A 14,477-nucleotide genomic window follows, 5' to 3' on the forward strand; every position below is an offset into this window, starting at 1 on the left:
GACCAAGTTCGTACGAGTTGGGTGACAACCTCCCCACAGACACACAACGTAATACCACAGAATATGTCAGCTAGTTCACCCCCTCACCCAGTATTCAAGAACTGACATATCAACAGGTTACAAATCTTTCCTCGTGTACACTATCGCAGGACCAGATTTCACTTTTATCCAAAGGACTAAATTATAATTTACCACCTCGAAAACTACCTAAAAAACAATGCGTAATTGATATTGAATTTGGACTTCATAATGTTCCAAAAAAGATTTATTTATTCAACAAATTAACCAAGTAGTGAATAACATAAAAGAAATGCGACTTCCTAAATTAAATATACATGACAGTTCGGCTTTACGAGAACTTCGGGGAAATAAGGACATTATTATACAGAGGGCAGATAAAGGAGATACAGTGGTAATACTAGATAAATATGATTATATTAATAAGTTAGATTCAGTTGTTTCAGATACTTCCACTTATCTTGAAGTAGACCCGGCATTGTTTACCAATTTGGTCAATCAATACAATAAAACGTTAACCACGTATTGAAAAAACGAATACATTACTATGGTTCAGTTAAAGGAATTGAAGGCCAGAACATACAATATTCCTGCACTTTTCGGTCAGGTATTACACAAGACTGGATTTCCTATTCGACCTATTGTTTCCTACAGGATCTCGGCATTTTCATCGTTAGCCACACATGTATATAACATTATAAAATCCTTTAGACAGGTAATACAATTTGGGATTAAGAACTACGATACATTATTTAATAATCTTAAAGACTGTAGACTCGGCGACTATGACAATTTATTCTCACTAGATGTATCTCGTTATATATGAATGTAAACGTTGAATACACATTAGATATTATTTGGGATATGTTAAATAAAAACTCGACACCGATTAATTATACGAAGCTACCTACTAAGGAAATTTTTCACTTAATTAAACTGTTAGTTGAGGCCAACTACATCACCTTTCGAGACAAGGTGTACAAACAAATTTTTGGATTACCAATGGGTTTGAACCTGAGTGGCTTAATGTCAGAGATCTATCTTTCAGCGATTGAGCATATACAGTTGACACCTTTTCGACCCCGTATCACTTACTATGGGAGGTATTTAGACAGTGTTCTAGTTATTACTGATAGTAGTACTATCCAAGACATTTTGCATTCGTTTAATAATATTCATTCTAGACTCAAATTTACATTGGAAAGGGAGGATACCGATACAAGGTCATTAAACTTTCTAAATTTCACGCTTACCCGCGACTCGAATAAAATACAATTGAGCATCTACCGAAAACCTACAAACACCGGTATGCTTCTACATTATAATAGCTATCACCTGTTCGCCTACAAAAGATCGATTATCTTTAATCAATTTCTAAATGCCTATAAATATTCAACGATGGAATCTACTTTGGACTCAGAAATACAAATATTAACTAGCAGATTCTTAAACAGGGGTTATTCCATTGCCACAATAAACCGAATTAGGGTACAGGCTAAGGGAGAGGATACAAAATACTACACCAATCAACAATAGTAATATCAAAAAATACTTTATTTCTGTCCCATATGTTGAACAGTGGCACAAACAGCTTAACAGATTCTTTAAAGATACCGAATTTAAAATTGTAGCTAGGCCAATACGGAAGTTACACACTATACTGAACAATCGCTCGGTTCTGTCCGCGTTCGCAACACAAATTAATGATCTGGTATACAACATTTCTTGCGGTGATTGCGACTCGTCTTACCAAGGTTCGACGCGATTTTCTCTTAATATTCGTGTTAATCAACATGAAGCATGAGTTCGTGCTTCTCGTTCAGCAGTGTCAGAATTAGCCTTTCATGCCATTAACGAAAACATACTTTTTTATTTAAAAATGCTTAACGTTCAACGTAATTATACGCGACTATTAATCGCAGAAACCGTAGAAATTAAATTACACGAGAATTCTGTTAATGTTCGGCGGCCATATTTGATCTCCAATGCATGGACCTTTACGCGCATGCGCAAAGACAAATAATCACTATTTAAGTTTCAAGTTTAACCCGATTCGGTAATTTTCATTCCTGTGATCACAACATATGATCAAAAAGCATTGTCAGCTTCAGGAAGGAAAATCGATTTTTTTATATATTTTCGTTAGATTCTTTTAATTGCGTTAATTTGATTTTTAATTGTTTTAAATTGATTATTTAATTATTTATATTTTACTCTAATGTACCGGTAAGTTGTCGATTTTTTAGTTTTTTCCGTTTTAATTTCTGGAGGGTATCATAAGGAAGGAGTGTATCATAAGGAACATACTATATTGAGGTAAACTTCTCTTATTATTTTACTAATAATTAAATAAAATAACCAGTGAATGTTAAATCAGAACGTTATTTTTGTCATTTATATTACTTGTATCTCTAATTTGATAATAAAATATTTTTGAAAATTTTATTTTATTGAAAAATATTTGAGTATGTGTGACAGTAAATGTCCTGGTTTACACTCTGGCACAACCACTAGGTCAGAAAAGTTCATATTAATTATTTTAATGATGAATACAATCATTAATCATATTTAGCAGTCACATGAGCTTGAACCCTGCTTCTGACCACTCAACTACATCGGGTCCTAGTACTGTAATTATAAGTATTAGTATTATTTTTAAAATAAACATCCGCATGCAAGGCAGTACTTGAAAACTTATGTGACAATGTACCACATTATGTCAACTTGTCTGATATAATTTTTATTATTTAATAAAAGGACTATGGGGTCCAATGTACTGTGAAGTTGATAACTTTAAATATAAAGACTTACCTTGATTTTTTTTTTTTTTTCGAAGTGCTGTTTGTCTAAAACTCATAAAATAAAATTATTTACAATCATGAATTTTAGGTGCTCAAGATAGAAGTTACCTCCCACTCCATCATTCTAAACGATGAATGGGAACCCAATTTCCAGAAACCTTAGAATTTTAAAAAGTACCACCAATGTCAAGCTATAAGAGTGTGGGATGCAACTTGTTTCTTGTGAACTAAAATTCATGATTGTAAGTAATTTTATTGTGCATGTTTTACACAAGTAGTACCTTAAAAAAATAATAATGAAGGTAAAAAATAAAAATAATAATGAAGGTAAAAAATAAAAATAATAATGAAGGTAATTCCTTCTTATAAGGAGCCCTCAATAGGTATTAACCCTCACCTAGAAATATCTGAGTCAGGATTTGATATTGTGTGTGTTAAGAATAAGTTTCATAAAATTACACAAGTCTAATAAGTGAATGTATATTTATTTGTTTTGTTTTTCTAGATTCATCAATTATTACTGAACTGAAGCCCATGAATACAGTGGGAGGTGATCAAAACTTGGAAAAAACAGTAGTGTGAGCAAAGCAGAGTGCAGAATGACCAAAGAGGAGGAAGACCTACCTCAACTACAGACTCTGCCATTACAACTGAAGTAGAACAGCTGAAGGCAGACATGTGACTATAAATTTTATAGCAAATGAAGCAAATATTTGCCACAAGTCTGTTTGTATCATTAACGCACATGTCTAAGGTGGAATCCTGATGGGTTTTAAGACTGATTGTGAACACCTCGCAAGCTCCACAGGAAAGAGTGTTTTGCACAACTGTTAGGGGAGAGAGAGGGCACTGAGGTTCGAACCAGTCACTCAAAGCAAGTGTGCTTCTATACTGTCATGCTTGACACTTGAATAAAGGTAAAAAAAAGGGTAAACTGCAGCCATTACAATGCACTGCAGGATGGAAGTCTCCTCAATGATTCATGTTGAGGGAAATGGACCATAATCTGCCACACTGGTCCAGTGTGGGTTTCCAGATCAACCATACTTAGCAGTCAGGGGCTTGAATCCTGGTCTACTCAAAGAGAGTGTGCTACTGCACTCCCACTCCTAACCACTCAGCTACAGAGGCCAGACACTTGAATATACAGTGGCCTTAATCATGGTGCACAGTCTAATTATGGTATGAGCTGTCCTTTTGAGTAATGACTTTCTTGAAAGTGACAATTAAATCTGAGACACAAAGTATGATTAAAGCAAGGCATGGTAGTGATGTATAGCGATTGTGAACAATGGCAAAGAAAAGCCTGACAGACAAGTTTGACCATTTGAACTTGACTCTGATCAAGTGCATGCCCTGTATCTCAGAAAATCTCGACCAAAATAGAATCATTCCCTTGAATAGCAGTAAAATATTTAGTATTAATATTAGTAGTGGCAATGATACAAGAAGGTAAGCTTTTTAAACATCAGCCAAAAAAAACCACATTTCCCACTACCATCCATCTCCAATAATTTGTCTAGTTCTTCTTTCAGTTCAAACTATCCAATTCCACAACAACATATGGAACTTTTTTCCAACAATTAATCACACACTGGCTGAAGGCAAACATCTACACATCTATGCTGTGATGATCCTTCCTCAATTTGAATTTATACACTCTCATGTGTGTAGTCTGAGCAAGAAGAAGAAGAATGCATCAGTACTGAGCTTGCTCAATCCATTCAAAGCCTGAAACACCTCATTCAGATCACTTCACAGGTGCCTAGCCTCCAGATGCAGCAACTCGCAGAATTGAAGCCTTCCTTAGTAAGAACACCCTTTTGTTCCCTTTGCTAATCTCACTAGCCTTCTCTGTATCCATTCCAGCAGATCTACATCCTTCCCAAGTACTCAAGATTCAGCATAACAATTGCCATGTACAATGGGATAACCACCTCCTTATCTCTGCTATAAAAGTTCTTGTATATCATTGACAAAACCTCATGAGCTGTCCTGGCAGTTTGCCTGCATTGCTCAAAAAACACATCTGACAGCATAATTACTGCCAAGTATTTTTTATTTTCCAGTAACCTGAGTGCAGTGCCACACAGTTGATACATTAATCTAGTATTACTGCTATCCATATGCAGTACCTTGCATTTGTCAATGTTAATCTTCAGTAAAGAACATTATGGGAATCCTGTTGTCTCGAAACTTGATAGTAGACAGGTTGGACAGACAACTTGTGTAATCGAGACCCGCTTGCCTTCTTGCATCATTTGCCACTACTAATATTAATACTAAATATCTGACTGCTATCAAGGGGATGATGCTCAGGACTCTGGCTGAGAATTTCTGATTATTAGCAGATCAGATTTCACAAATTGTCTGTCCGACATGTTAATCTTCAACTGCCATTTCCCAGCCCACCTGCCTAATTTTTATAGATCTTTTCCAGTACCTTACCCTGATTGCTGTTATTAAATACCCTGCCGATCTATGTATCAACTGCAGACATTAAGCCTGATATACCATCATCAATAAATATAGAAAACAACAATGGGCCCAGCATCAAACCCTGGGGTAATTCACTAATAACATTACCCTCTCTACACTACTCTCTTTTTTTCCTGCTCAATGATCCCTTTATCCATATGGACAACTTGCCCTTAATGCCACACTGCACCAATTTTTGCAGCAGTCTTTTATGAGCAATAGTAACAAAAGCTTTTCTGAAATCCAAGTATATGATATCAAAATTATTTTTTGCATCCAGTTCCTTTGTTACTGCATCACAGTATCCAATCAGATTGTTCAGACAAGATTACCACTCATGAAATCCATGCTGTGACTCTAGTATAACTGCATTCCTGTCCAGATGGTCCTGCATTACTTCTTTAACCATTATTCCATTATTTTCCCTGAAACAGAAGTTAAACTAACAGGTTTCTAATTACACTACCCAACTTGATTTTTACCTCCAGCAAATCAATGGTTGTTTCTGGTAAAGTTTTATGTATAGAATTTAAAATCAATCATAAAAATTTCCTATCACATCTCAGTTTTAAGATATAGATAGATAACTGGATTTGGTACAAAGATATCATCACTGTTTGAAATACAATTTTTAAACTTATTAACTTTTGGTTGGTTTTGTTTATTGGGCTAAAAGTTAAGCAAGCACATCATTACTGTTCTTTCAATATAGTATATTTTTATTTTGAAGCACTTTTCCAGACAAGTCAGTATTTTTATTAATTTTATTACACCATTCAACTGTTCAATATATAGTGTATGATAAACTACGCTACAAGAATTCACCTTCTGTTCAAATTTACCAATTGCTTTTATTGTTTTTAGGTTAATCCATTTTTAAAATAGAGAAGACAAAGCACAGAACTTGCATCAATCACCCAAACAACGTCTGCTATGTTTGTTGACACTTAATCCCAAAAACTCAGAAGAAGAAAATATACAATGTCACAAAAGTTGCATATTCATTGTACTTCGGCGACCAAGAAAAAAATTGGGCTCCACATATCTGTTGTATTACTTGTACAATGAACTTAAGGCTGTAGTTATATGGCAAGCTGAGAGCATTACCTTTTGCCATCCCTATCATGTGGCGCGAGCCCAAGAATCATTTCAACGACTGCTATTTCTGCATGACAAAAATAAAAGGCATTTCCAAAAAGAGCAAGCACTGCATCAAATATCCAAATATCCTATCAGCAATTAGGCTAGTGCCACACAGTAAAGAGCTGCCAGTACCTGTGCCAGCAAAATCTTGGAGTATTGGAAGTAGTGATGAAGGTACAGAACAAATTGTTTTACCAGGTGTCGTGGAACCATTTACTTCACATGATTTGGACTACGAGCCAGAAAAAGAAAAGGCCCCACACTAAATTGAACAAGAAGAATTAAGCGACTTAATTAAGCAGTGGTTTCACTAAATACTATTGTTTCCTGTGTTTGTGGGATAGTCGTGCAACAGCCAAACACTACATCATACAACACTAGGACAAGAGAGATGAATATATTGCCGGCAAAAGCAATGTATGTTCCATTGGTTGTTCCACAAAAGGGTTTTCTTCCCCTTTACACATCAAGCTTGGACTGATTAAGAATTTCACTAAAGCAGAGGAATCACATATTTACTGCAAATGTTTCCAAATTTATCTCATGCAAACCTGAAGGAAGGAATTAGTAGTAGTAGTAGTAGTGGCATGTGATGCAAGAAAGCAAGTGTATGAGCTTATGCAGCATCAGCCAAAAAAAAAAAAAAATCACACCATTCCCTCCAAATGCCTGTCCAGTTCCTCCTTAAATTTATTCAACCTATCAACTTCCACAACGACAGATGGAAGTTTGTTCCAGCAATTAACCACCCGCTGGCTAAAGGCAAATTTCCGCACATCTATTCTACATCTATCCTTTCTTAATTTGAATTTATGCCCCCTTAGGTTTGTAATCTGAACAAGTGGAAGGATCCCATCAGAATTCAGCGTGCTGAACCCATTCAAGGACTTATACACCTCAATCAGATCACCATGCAAGTGCCTAGTCTCCAGCCACTGCAATTTGCAGAACTTAAGCCTCTCTTGATAAGAGGATCCCTTCATTCCCCTCACCAATCTTGTTGCCCTTTTCTGTACACGCTCAAGTAAATCTACATTCTTCCTAAAATGAGGCCTCCAGACCTGTACGCAGTACTCAAGGCGTGGCCTGACCACTGCCTTATACAGAGGGATAATCACCTCCTTTTCCCTGCTAGCAAAATTCCTATATATCATTGACAAAACCCCATGACCTGCCCGGGCAGCCTGTCTGCATTGCTCAGAAAACTTCATATCTGCCTGCACAATTACTCCCAGGTCTTTTTTCATTTTCTACCACCTTAAGTGTAGTACCACACAGTTGGTATGTTTCTCTGGGGTTACTTCTACCCATATGCAGTACTTTGCATTTGTCAAGGTTAAACTTCAGTTGCCACTTCTTAGCCCATCTGCCTAAATTATCCAGATCCTGTTGCAGTAGCACACTGCCATTACTGTCATTAACAACCCTGCCAACCTTTGTATCATCTGCAAACTTCGACATTAAGCCTGATATACCTTCATCAATATCATTGATAAATATACAAAACAACAGTGGACCTAACACCAAGGACCTAATTTTCATAGGTCCTTAAATAAGAAAGCTCCTAAATGATAAAGAATTTCAAAGAAACCTGAATGATGTTGAACTGGCTGCATGGAGATCTTTCAAGGCTTTGGTATATGGATTTCTTGGAAAGAGAAAAAAATAGAACTATGAGCAGCTGGTGACAAACTTGCTGAAATATTACAAGAACATGGGGTGCCGAATGTCATTGTAAATGCATTTCCTTCATTCCATCTGGATTTCTTTCCTGAAAACTTAGCAGATGTCAGTAATGAACAAGGAGAGTGCTTCTACCAGGATGTATCTGCAATGGAAAAACAATACCATGGTTGCTGGGACTCTGCCATGATGGGAGATTACTGCTGGTGCCTTAAATGGAAACGCAATCTGAAGTATAAAAGGAAATCATTGAGTGGGAAACATGTCTAAGTAACATATATTGTGTGTAATAATTACAACCATGTATGCTGATATTGTATAAAAACAAGGGATTTAAAAAATGTGTATATCTTTTGATGTAGACGTGACAGACGTAAAAGATTGATATTTTCATAATCAGGACATTAATTTTTTCAGAATAACCAATTTTCATTCCAGAGGTATGATGAAAAAAAAATTTTGTCGTGTAGTGTTATTTATTTTATCTTTTGATCCCCCCCCCCCATTTTGTGAATTAGGGATACATTTGCACATCTCCAGTCCATAGGGCCCTCACCTGAATCCAAAGATGCTCTCATAATTACGGCTTTTTTTTTTTTTTTTTTTATGTTAGTTGTTGCGCATCGGCTTCTGTGGCCATAATGCACCTCCCAAAGTTTTTGCATTTACTTTGATCCAAGCCCGAGGCAGGATTCAAACCCGCGACCTTTGGGTTGCCAAGCAGGCACTTTACCCACCCGGCTAACCTAGTCAGCCATAATTATGGCTAAGGGTTTGCTTACCTCATTTGCTGCCACCCTTAATATAATTGGATAGATCCCATCCACTCCAGGTGCTTTTTTTATGTTTAACTTGAACAATTTCTCTTTTATTTACCTCTCAGTTATCACAAAATCATTTAGCTCCCCTTTGGAGTTTGATAAACTTCTTACATGCCCTCCCTTAAAAAATTCCTCATGTGTGAAGGCAGATATGGAATAACTATTCAGTTTGTCAGCAACTTGAGCAGGATCATCAAAAGTTAAACCATCAACATCAAGTGGACCAATGTGACCTATCCCTTCCTTCTACTGTTAATATAAGCAAAGATGCTTTTACTGCTTTTCTTTGCATTCATTGCCAGAGATTTCTCGTAAATTGCCTTAGCTTCCCTAACCTCCTCTGTCTTGATTACAAACTAGTTTATATTTACCATAGGCTTCTGTATCACCTTATAATTTATATGCATACCATGCATTTTTCTTCTCTGCCATAAGTCTCATCAGTTCATCTTATATCCATTTAGGTCTAAGCCTTGAACACTATTTCTTAGTTGATATAAAAATCCTTGTTATGATTACATCACTGAATGCTTCCCATTTAGAATATGGGGAGCATTCATGGACATAATCAGAAATTCTCAGCCAAAGTAGAATCCTGAGCATTATCCTCTTGAATAGCAGCCAAATATTTAGTATTAATATTAGTAGTGGCAAAATGATGCAAGAAGACAAGCCTATTAAACATCAGCCAAAGAAAAAACACATTTCTCACTGCCTGCATAAAATTTAAAACGGTCTGAGACTACCGTAATCACCCTTTCAAAAGGAAAAGCCCTTCCCTTTACCCTTGACAGTAGTTATGTCTTGGGTGTAAGTAAATCCCACATTAGTACAATATGATCACTACCACCCAGTGGGTCTTTTACCTGCAGATTCTTAATGCATGAAGGATCACTGTTGATAATCCTATCAAGAATATTACTTCTTGTTGCCTCTCTAACATTGCTACTGTAAAACACTTATCTAAAAAATTGATGAAAATTTTGATAGTGTGTGGGTGATCAACTCACAATTTCCAGTCGATATTCAGAAAGTTAAAATTTCCCATTAGACAATTTTATTTACTGGCCCACTCTATTTCTCTGTATATTTGTTTGATTTAGTCAGAGATGTCTATTTACTTTGGCCCAAGTAATATTCTCTGCAAGGCAGCTATACAATACACTACCCTACTCTGAATGAAGGAAGATAAGGGCAGTTTTACTTATATAACTGCTGACAAAATATTATGAGTGAGCCAGAAGGCTGAACACTCCACATGTAAAATCTTTCAGTGATGTTGGAAAAACATTTATAAAGTGGAAATATTGTGTTCTGCATTGGAGGATGCTGAGAACATAAGACAAGTGGGGGAGTTGGATTTGTCTAATACCACATGAGGAAAACTGCATCATTTACAAAGATCATATCTAACCCAAATGATCTATTGTCTAGGCGTAGATGCACTGCAGTTTACCCAGGTATGGCACAACAAGGAGTGTGCAGAGTAAGCTTTGTGTGCATATGCATCACTGTTGTAAAGTTTGTAAACACCCCCCCCCCCCCACACACACACTGGGTTCCAATATGTGGCAGTTTAAATGGAGGGAGGTTGCATTTAAACTGACATATATTGGAAAATACATGTCAGTTTAACATGTAAATTTGATGATGCTTTATGTCATCATCAAGAGGAGAGGGGAATGGGAGAAAAAACTAAAATCGCTGAAATTTTAATCGTAAGATCTTGCATTGCATTGCATTGCTAGATCAGTTACTCCAGAATTAATAGGGTAAAGCATCAGATATTCATATAATGCAGCAGGACAACCAGACAGAACCATATACTCGCACATATCAACAACCAACAATTTACTTCTATTAACAAGGGTAAAATCATTTTATGGTGCAGATCTAGTGCATCTAACAGACAGCTAATTCTATAGGAACAGAGATAAACAAGTATGTAAAAATTATGGATAAAATTTAAAAAATCACTAATATGTAATTATTTTTTTAAAATTTTACCTTTGATCACTTCTGCCCTGAACAATAAATAAATGTTCAGGGGGAAGTGACCAAAGATTTCAGAAATGTACTAGGGTACTTAGAAAATGGCTATATATCAGGGTCAATTAACAAAACAATTGGTCTTAGTGGCACATCTGCTTTATGAATTTTTTATCAAATATAGAAACAGAAGGCAGTAGCCTGCTAGGTACATTATATGATACTCTTCACATTCAATGTTATCTTGATCAAATCACAATTTTAAAAGGTGATAAATCTTCCTTTCTAAGACTTTCTAAGAAATGAGTTCAGAAATATAGGCTTGTAAACAGAAGAATCTGTTTATCCCTGTTCATAAAAACAAAATTTCCAATATTTTCATTCTTATTAATGGCATTGATACATTTTACCTGATCATCAGCAAATTTTAAAAGAGCAGCAGTAGGATCTGCTCCTGGAGATAGTATAAAGATCAAAGGAGCACAAGCATGACTGTCTAAAAATGTCTTATTCAAGTCAAAAGGTGGAGGCTCAATAAATGGAGTACCGAGGTTATATTTAACAAAATCTTGAACAGCTGGAATGATTTTGTCTGGTCTCAAACAGCGCAATACTAATAATTTCTGAAATTTGCTCAATTGCTTTTCCCAATCTCCAGGAAAGGTCTGTTCATGAGGAAGCTGCAATGAAAATATTTTTAAAATGTTATTTTCTACTTATTTCTTACAATACGTATTAATTCTTCAGTAACACTGACTAAACTATAATTAATATACAGCATGACAAAATTGTTTACTGAAAATATATTCTAATATTAGTATTAGCAGTGGCATATGATACAAGGAAGCAAACTAATACACTTGATCTATCCATCCCTATGAGAGCATCTTTTAATGTTCCCTTAACTTTATTCAAACTATCTACTTCCACAACACCAGATGGATGTTTGTTCCAACAATCAATTGCTCTCTGGCTGAAAGCAAATTTTTGCACATGTATCTTGCAGATATTTTTTTTCAATTTAAGTTTATTTTCCCTTATGTGTGTTGTCCAAGAAAGAGTAAGGATGCCATCAGCATTTAGTTTACAGTCCATTTAATGCCATAAACAAGTCAATCAAGTCTACTCAAAGATGACTAGTTTCCAAGCACCACAATTAATAGAACGGAAGTTATTTATGGCAAGAATACCCTTTTGCTTCCTTGACTCTCTGGTTACTTTTCTTTGCACCTATTCTAAAAGATCCACATCCTTCTTAATATAATACTTCTAGACCTGTACGCAGTACTCAAGATGTGGCCTAACCGTTGCCTTATGCAACAGGATAACCATCTCTTTGTTCCTGTTAGAAAAATTCTGTATATCATTAACAGAACCTCATGGGCTGTTCTATAAATCTGTCTACACTACCATACAATTACTTCCAAATCTCTTCCATTCTCCACCACCTTGGATGTGGTATCACTCAGATGGTGTGTAATTCTGGGATTACTGTTGCCCATAAGCAGTACCTGCAGTTATCAATGTTAAACCTCAATTGCCACTTCTCAGCTTATCTGCCTAATGCTTCCAAGTCTTGTTACAGTAGCACATCTTGATTCCTATTATTAACCACTCTGCGAACCTATACATCATCTGAAAACTTAAATAATAAGTTTTATATGCCTTCATCAGTATCATTAACAAATATTGAAAACAGCAAGAGGCCCAGCACTGAATGCTAAGTGATTCCACCAATAACATTAGTTCAAACAAGTAATTAGTTAAAACAAGTAACAAATAATAATTTATTAACATGCCTTAAATAATAATATTTTAGGACAGAAAGCCCTCAACTATGTAAAATTCAAACAATGACACTAGTTAGTGCATTTGCATTATTACTAGTAGTATAGTTGAATTTTTAAGACAAACTGAAGTTTGTACGCTGGTACATTATTGACATTATTGTAACATCTCACATTGTAACATACTTCACAATGAGTTGCACTCCTTATATTTAAGGCGCCTCCGTAGCCAGGTGGGAAGGAGCAGCAGTGCGTAACACACGCTTCTTGATTAGACCGGGGTTCGAGCCCGTCACCACCAAATACAGATGATGCGGAAAGGTCAGGGAATGACCACCGCATATCCCGGAGCAATATGGCCTAAGCTGCTAATGCTTCTAAAAACCAAAAACAACAACCTTATATTTCAAATAAGTAATGTTTCCCCATTAGAGAAAATTGCAGTTTCTTATTTTCAGTTGAGTACCACACCTCAGACAGCACTTTTCAAAGCTATTTGGCTTTCCATCAGTGAGTGAGTAGGTACCTACTTCTGGGTTCCTAAATTTTAATTAAATTTGGGAAGTCTCAACAAACAGATCAACAAATCTGATCAGATGGACAAAGAAATGCCAATTTCCAGATTCCTACTGGTCTAATTTTAAAGTAATTTGTAATGGATAAAAGTCTCACTGAAAGAGCTAAATATAAAATTTCATGAAAATCCATCTGCTGAGATCAAGTTGTGTGTAGATGGATGGATGGATGGATAAAGAAATAATAGTGTGGGAATTTCTATTGGTCCAATTTTAATGAAATTTGAGATGACTCGAAAATTTTTTCCTACAAGAGCAAAATATAAAATTTTATGAAAATCCACCCATCAGGAGTCAGGTTATTACATGCAGACAGATGGACATGACAAAAATGACAGGTACTTTATGCATACATGCTAATGTGCCTAAAAAGAATAGTGCTCGTTTATAACTAGCCCCTGTCTTCTGCCCCCACATCCATTCATTTATCCATAGCAGCACAACTTGCCACTAATGGCGACACTGCTAAAATTTATACAATAGTCTTTTATGTGGAAGTGTCAGAAGCTTTACTGAAACCTGAGTATAAGATATACATTAAAATCAATAGATAATAGTTTAAGATGCATCCACTAAAATAAAGCAACTTAAAAGAAATAAAATTATGTAAGATATAAAATATAAAGCAAAAAATTACTGTCACTTTTCAGAAACACAAACACTTCTGTCATCAGCAATAAGAATAAATTCTATAGTTAAATCATATCCCAATGTGGCACTGCTTGATGATGCAGCCCCTATCTTCAGAGCATGAATTTATTTCTAAAGAAATCTGAACCTAATTATTCTCCCTCTCTTTAATATTAGTACTATTTAAACAGCACCTTATTAATTATAAAACATAAGTATTTTTATCATTGTCACCAAGGTATTTAGTTTGCTCAGACTTGTGTCAAAGACAGCAGAAGCCATGCCACCAATGTATGAATATAATGTTCATACACTGAACTTGTTCTAATAGTGTTGACTACACGATGAGGAGGAGTAAAGCCTCTGCCTATATCTTCTGTACTTCCAGTATAGTGGGTTTTTCACATATAAATTGTGTGTATATTATGTATAACTATTGAAAAATTTCCTATTTGCCATTAATATAAAAAATGCCAGTCAGTTTACAACATAGTGACAAATTAACATTAGCATGGGCACATGATGCAAGAAACCAAGCTTATATAGCATCAG

The 14,477-nt window shown here is 35.6% G+C and overlaps 1 protein-coding gene across 1 annotated transcript in view; it reads right to left on the reverse strand.

Annotated features, from left to right (window-relative positions):
* Positions 1-14,477, reverse strand: part of Dhc36C (Dynein heavy chain at 36C) — a 592,122-nt gene that overhangs the window by 114,146 nt on the left and 463,499 nt on the right. Inside the window, exon 47 of the mRNA XM_090380456.1 lies at positions 11,344-11,613. Within this exon, the coding sequence (XP_090236582.1) occupies positions 11,344-11,613 (270 nt within the window). The remainder of the gene's footprint in view (positions 1-11,343; positions 11,614-14,477) is intronic.

Source organism: Mastigoproctus giganteus, chromosome 8 (genome assembly GCF_048544385.1).
Source record: "Mastigoproctus giganteus isolate SK-2022 chromosome 8, ASM4854438v1, whole genome shotgun sequence".
NCBI classification, from domain to species: domain Eukaryota; kingdom Metazoa; phylum Arthropoda; class Arachnida; order Uropygi; family Thelyphonidae; genus Mastigoproctus; species Mastigoproctus giganteus.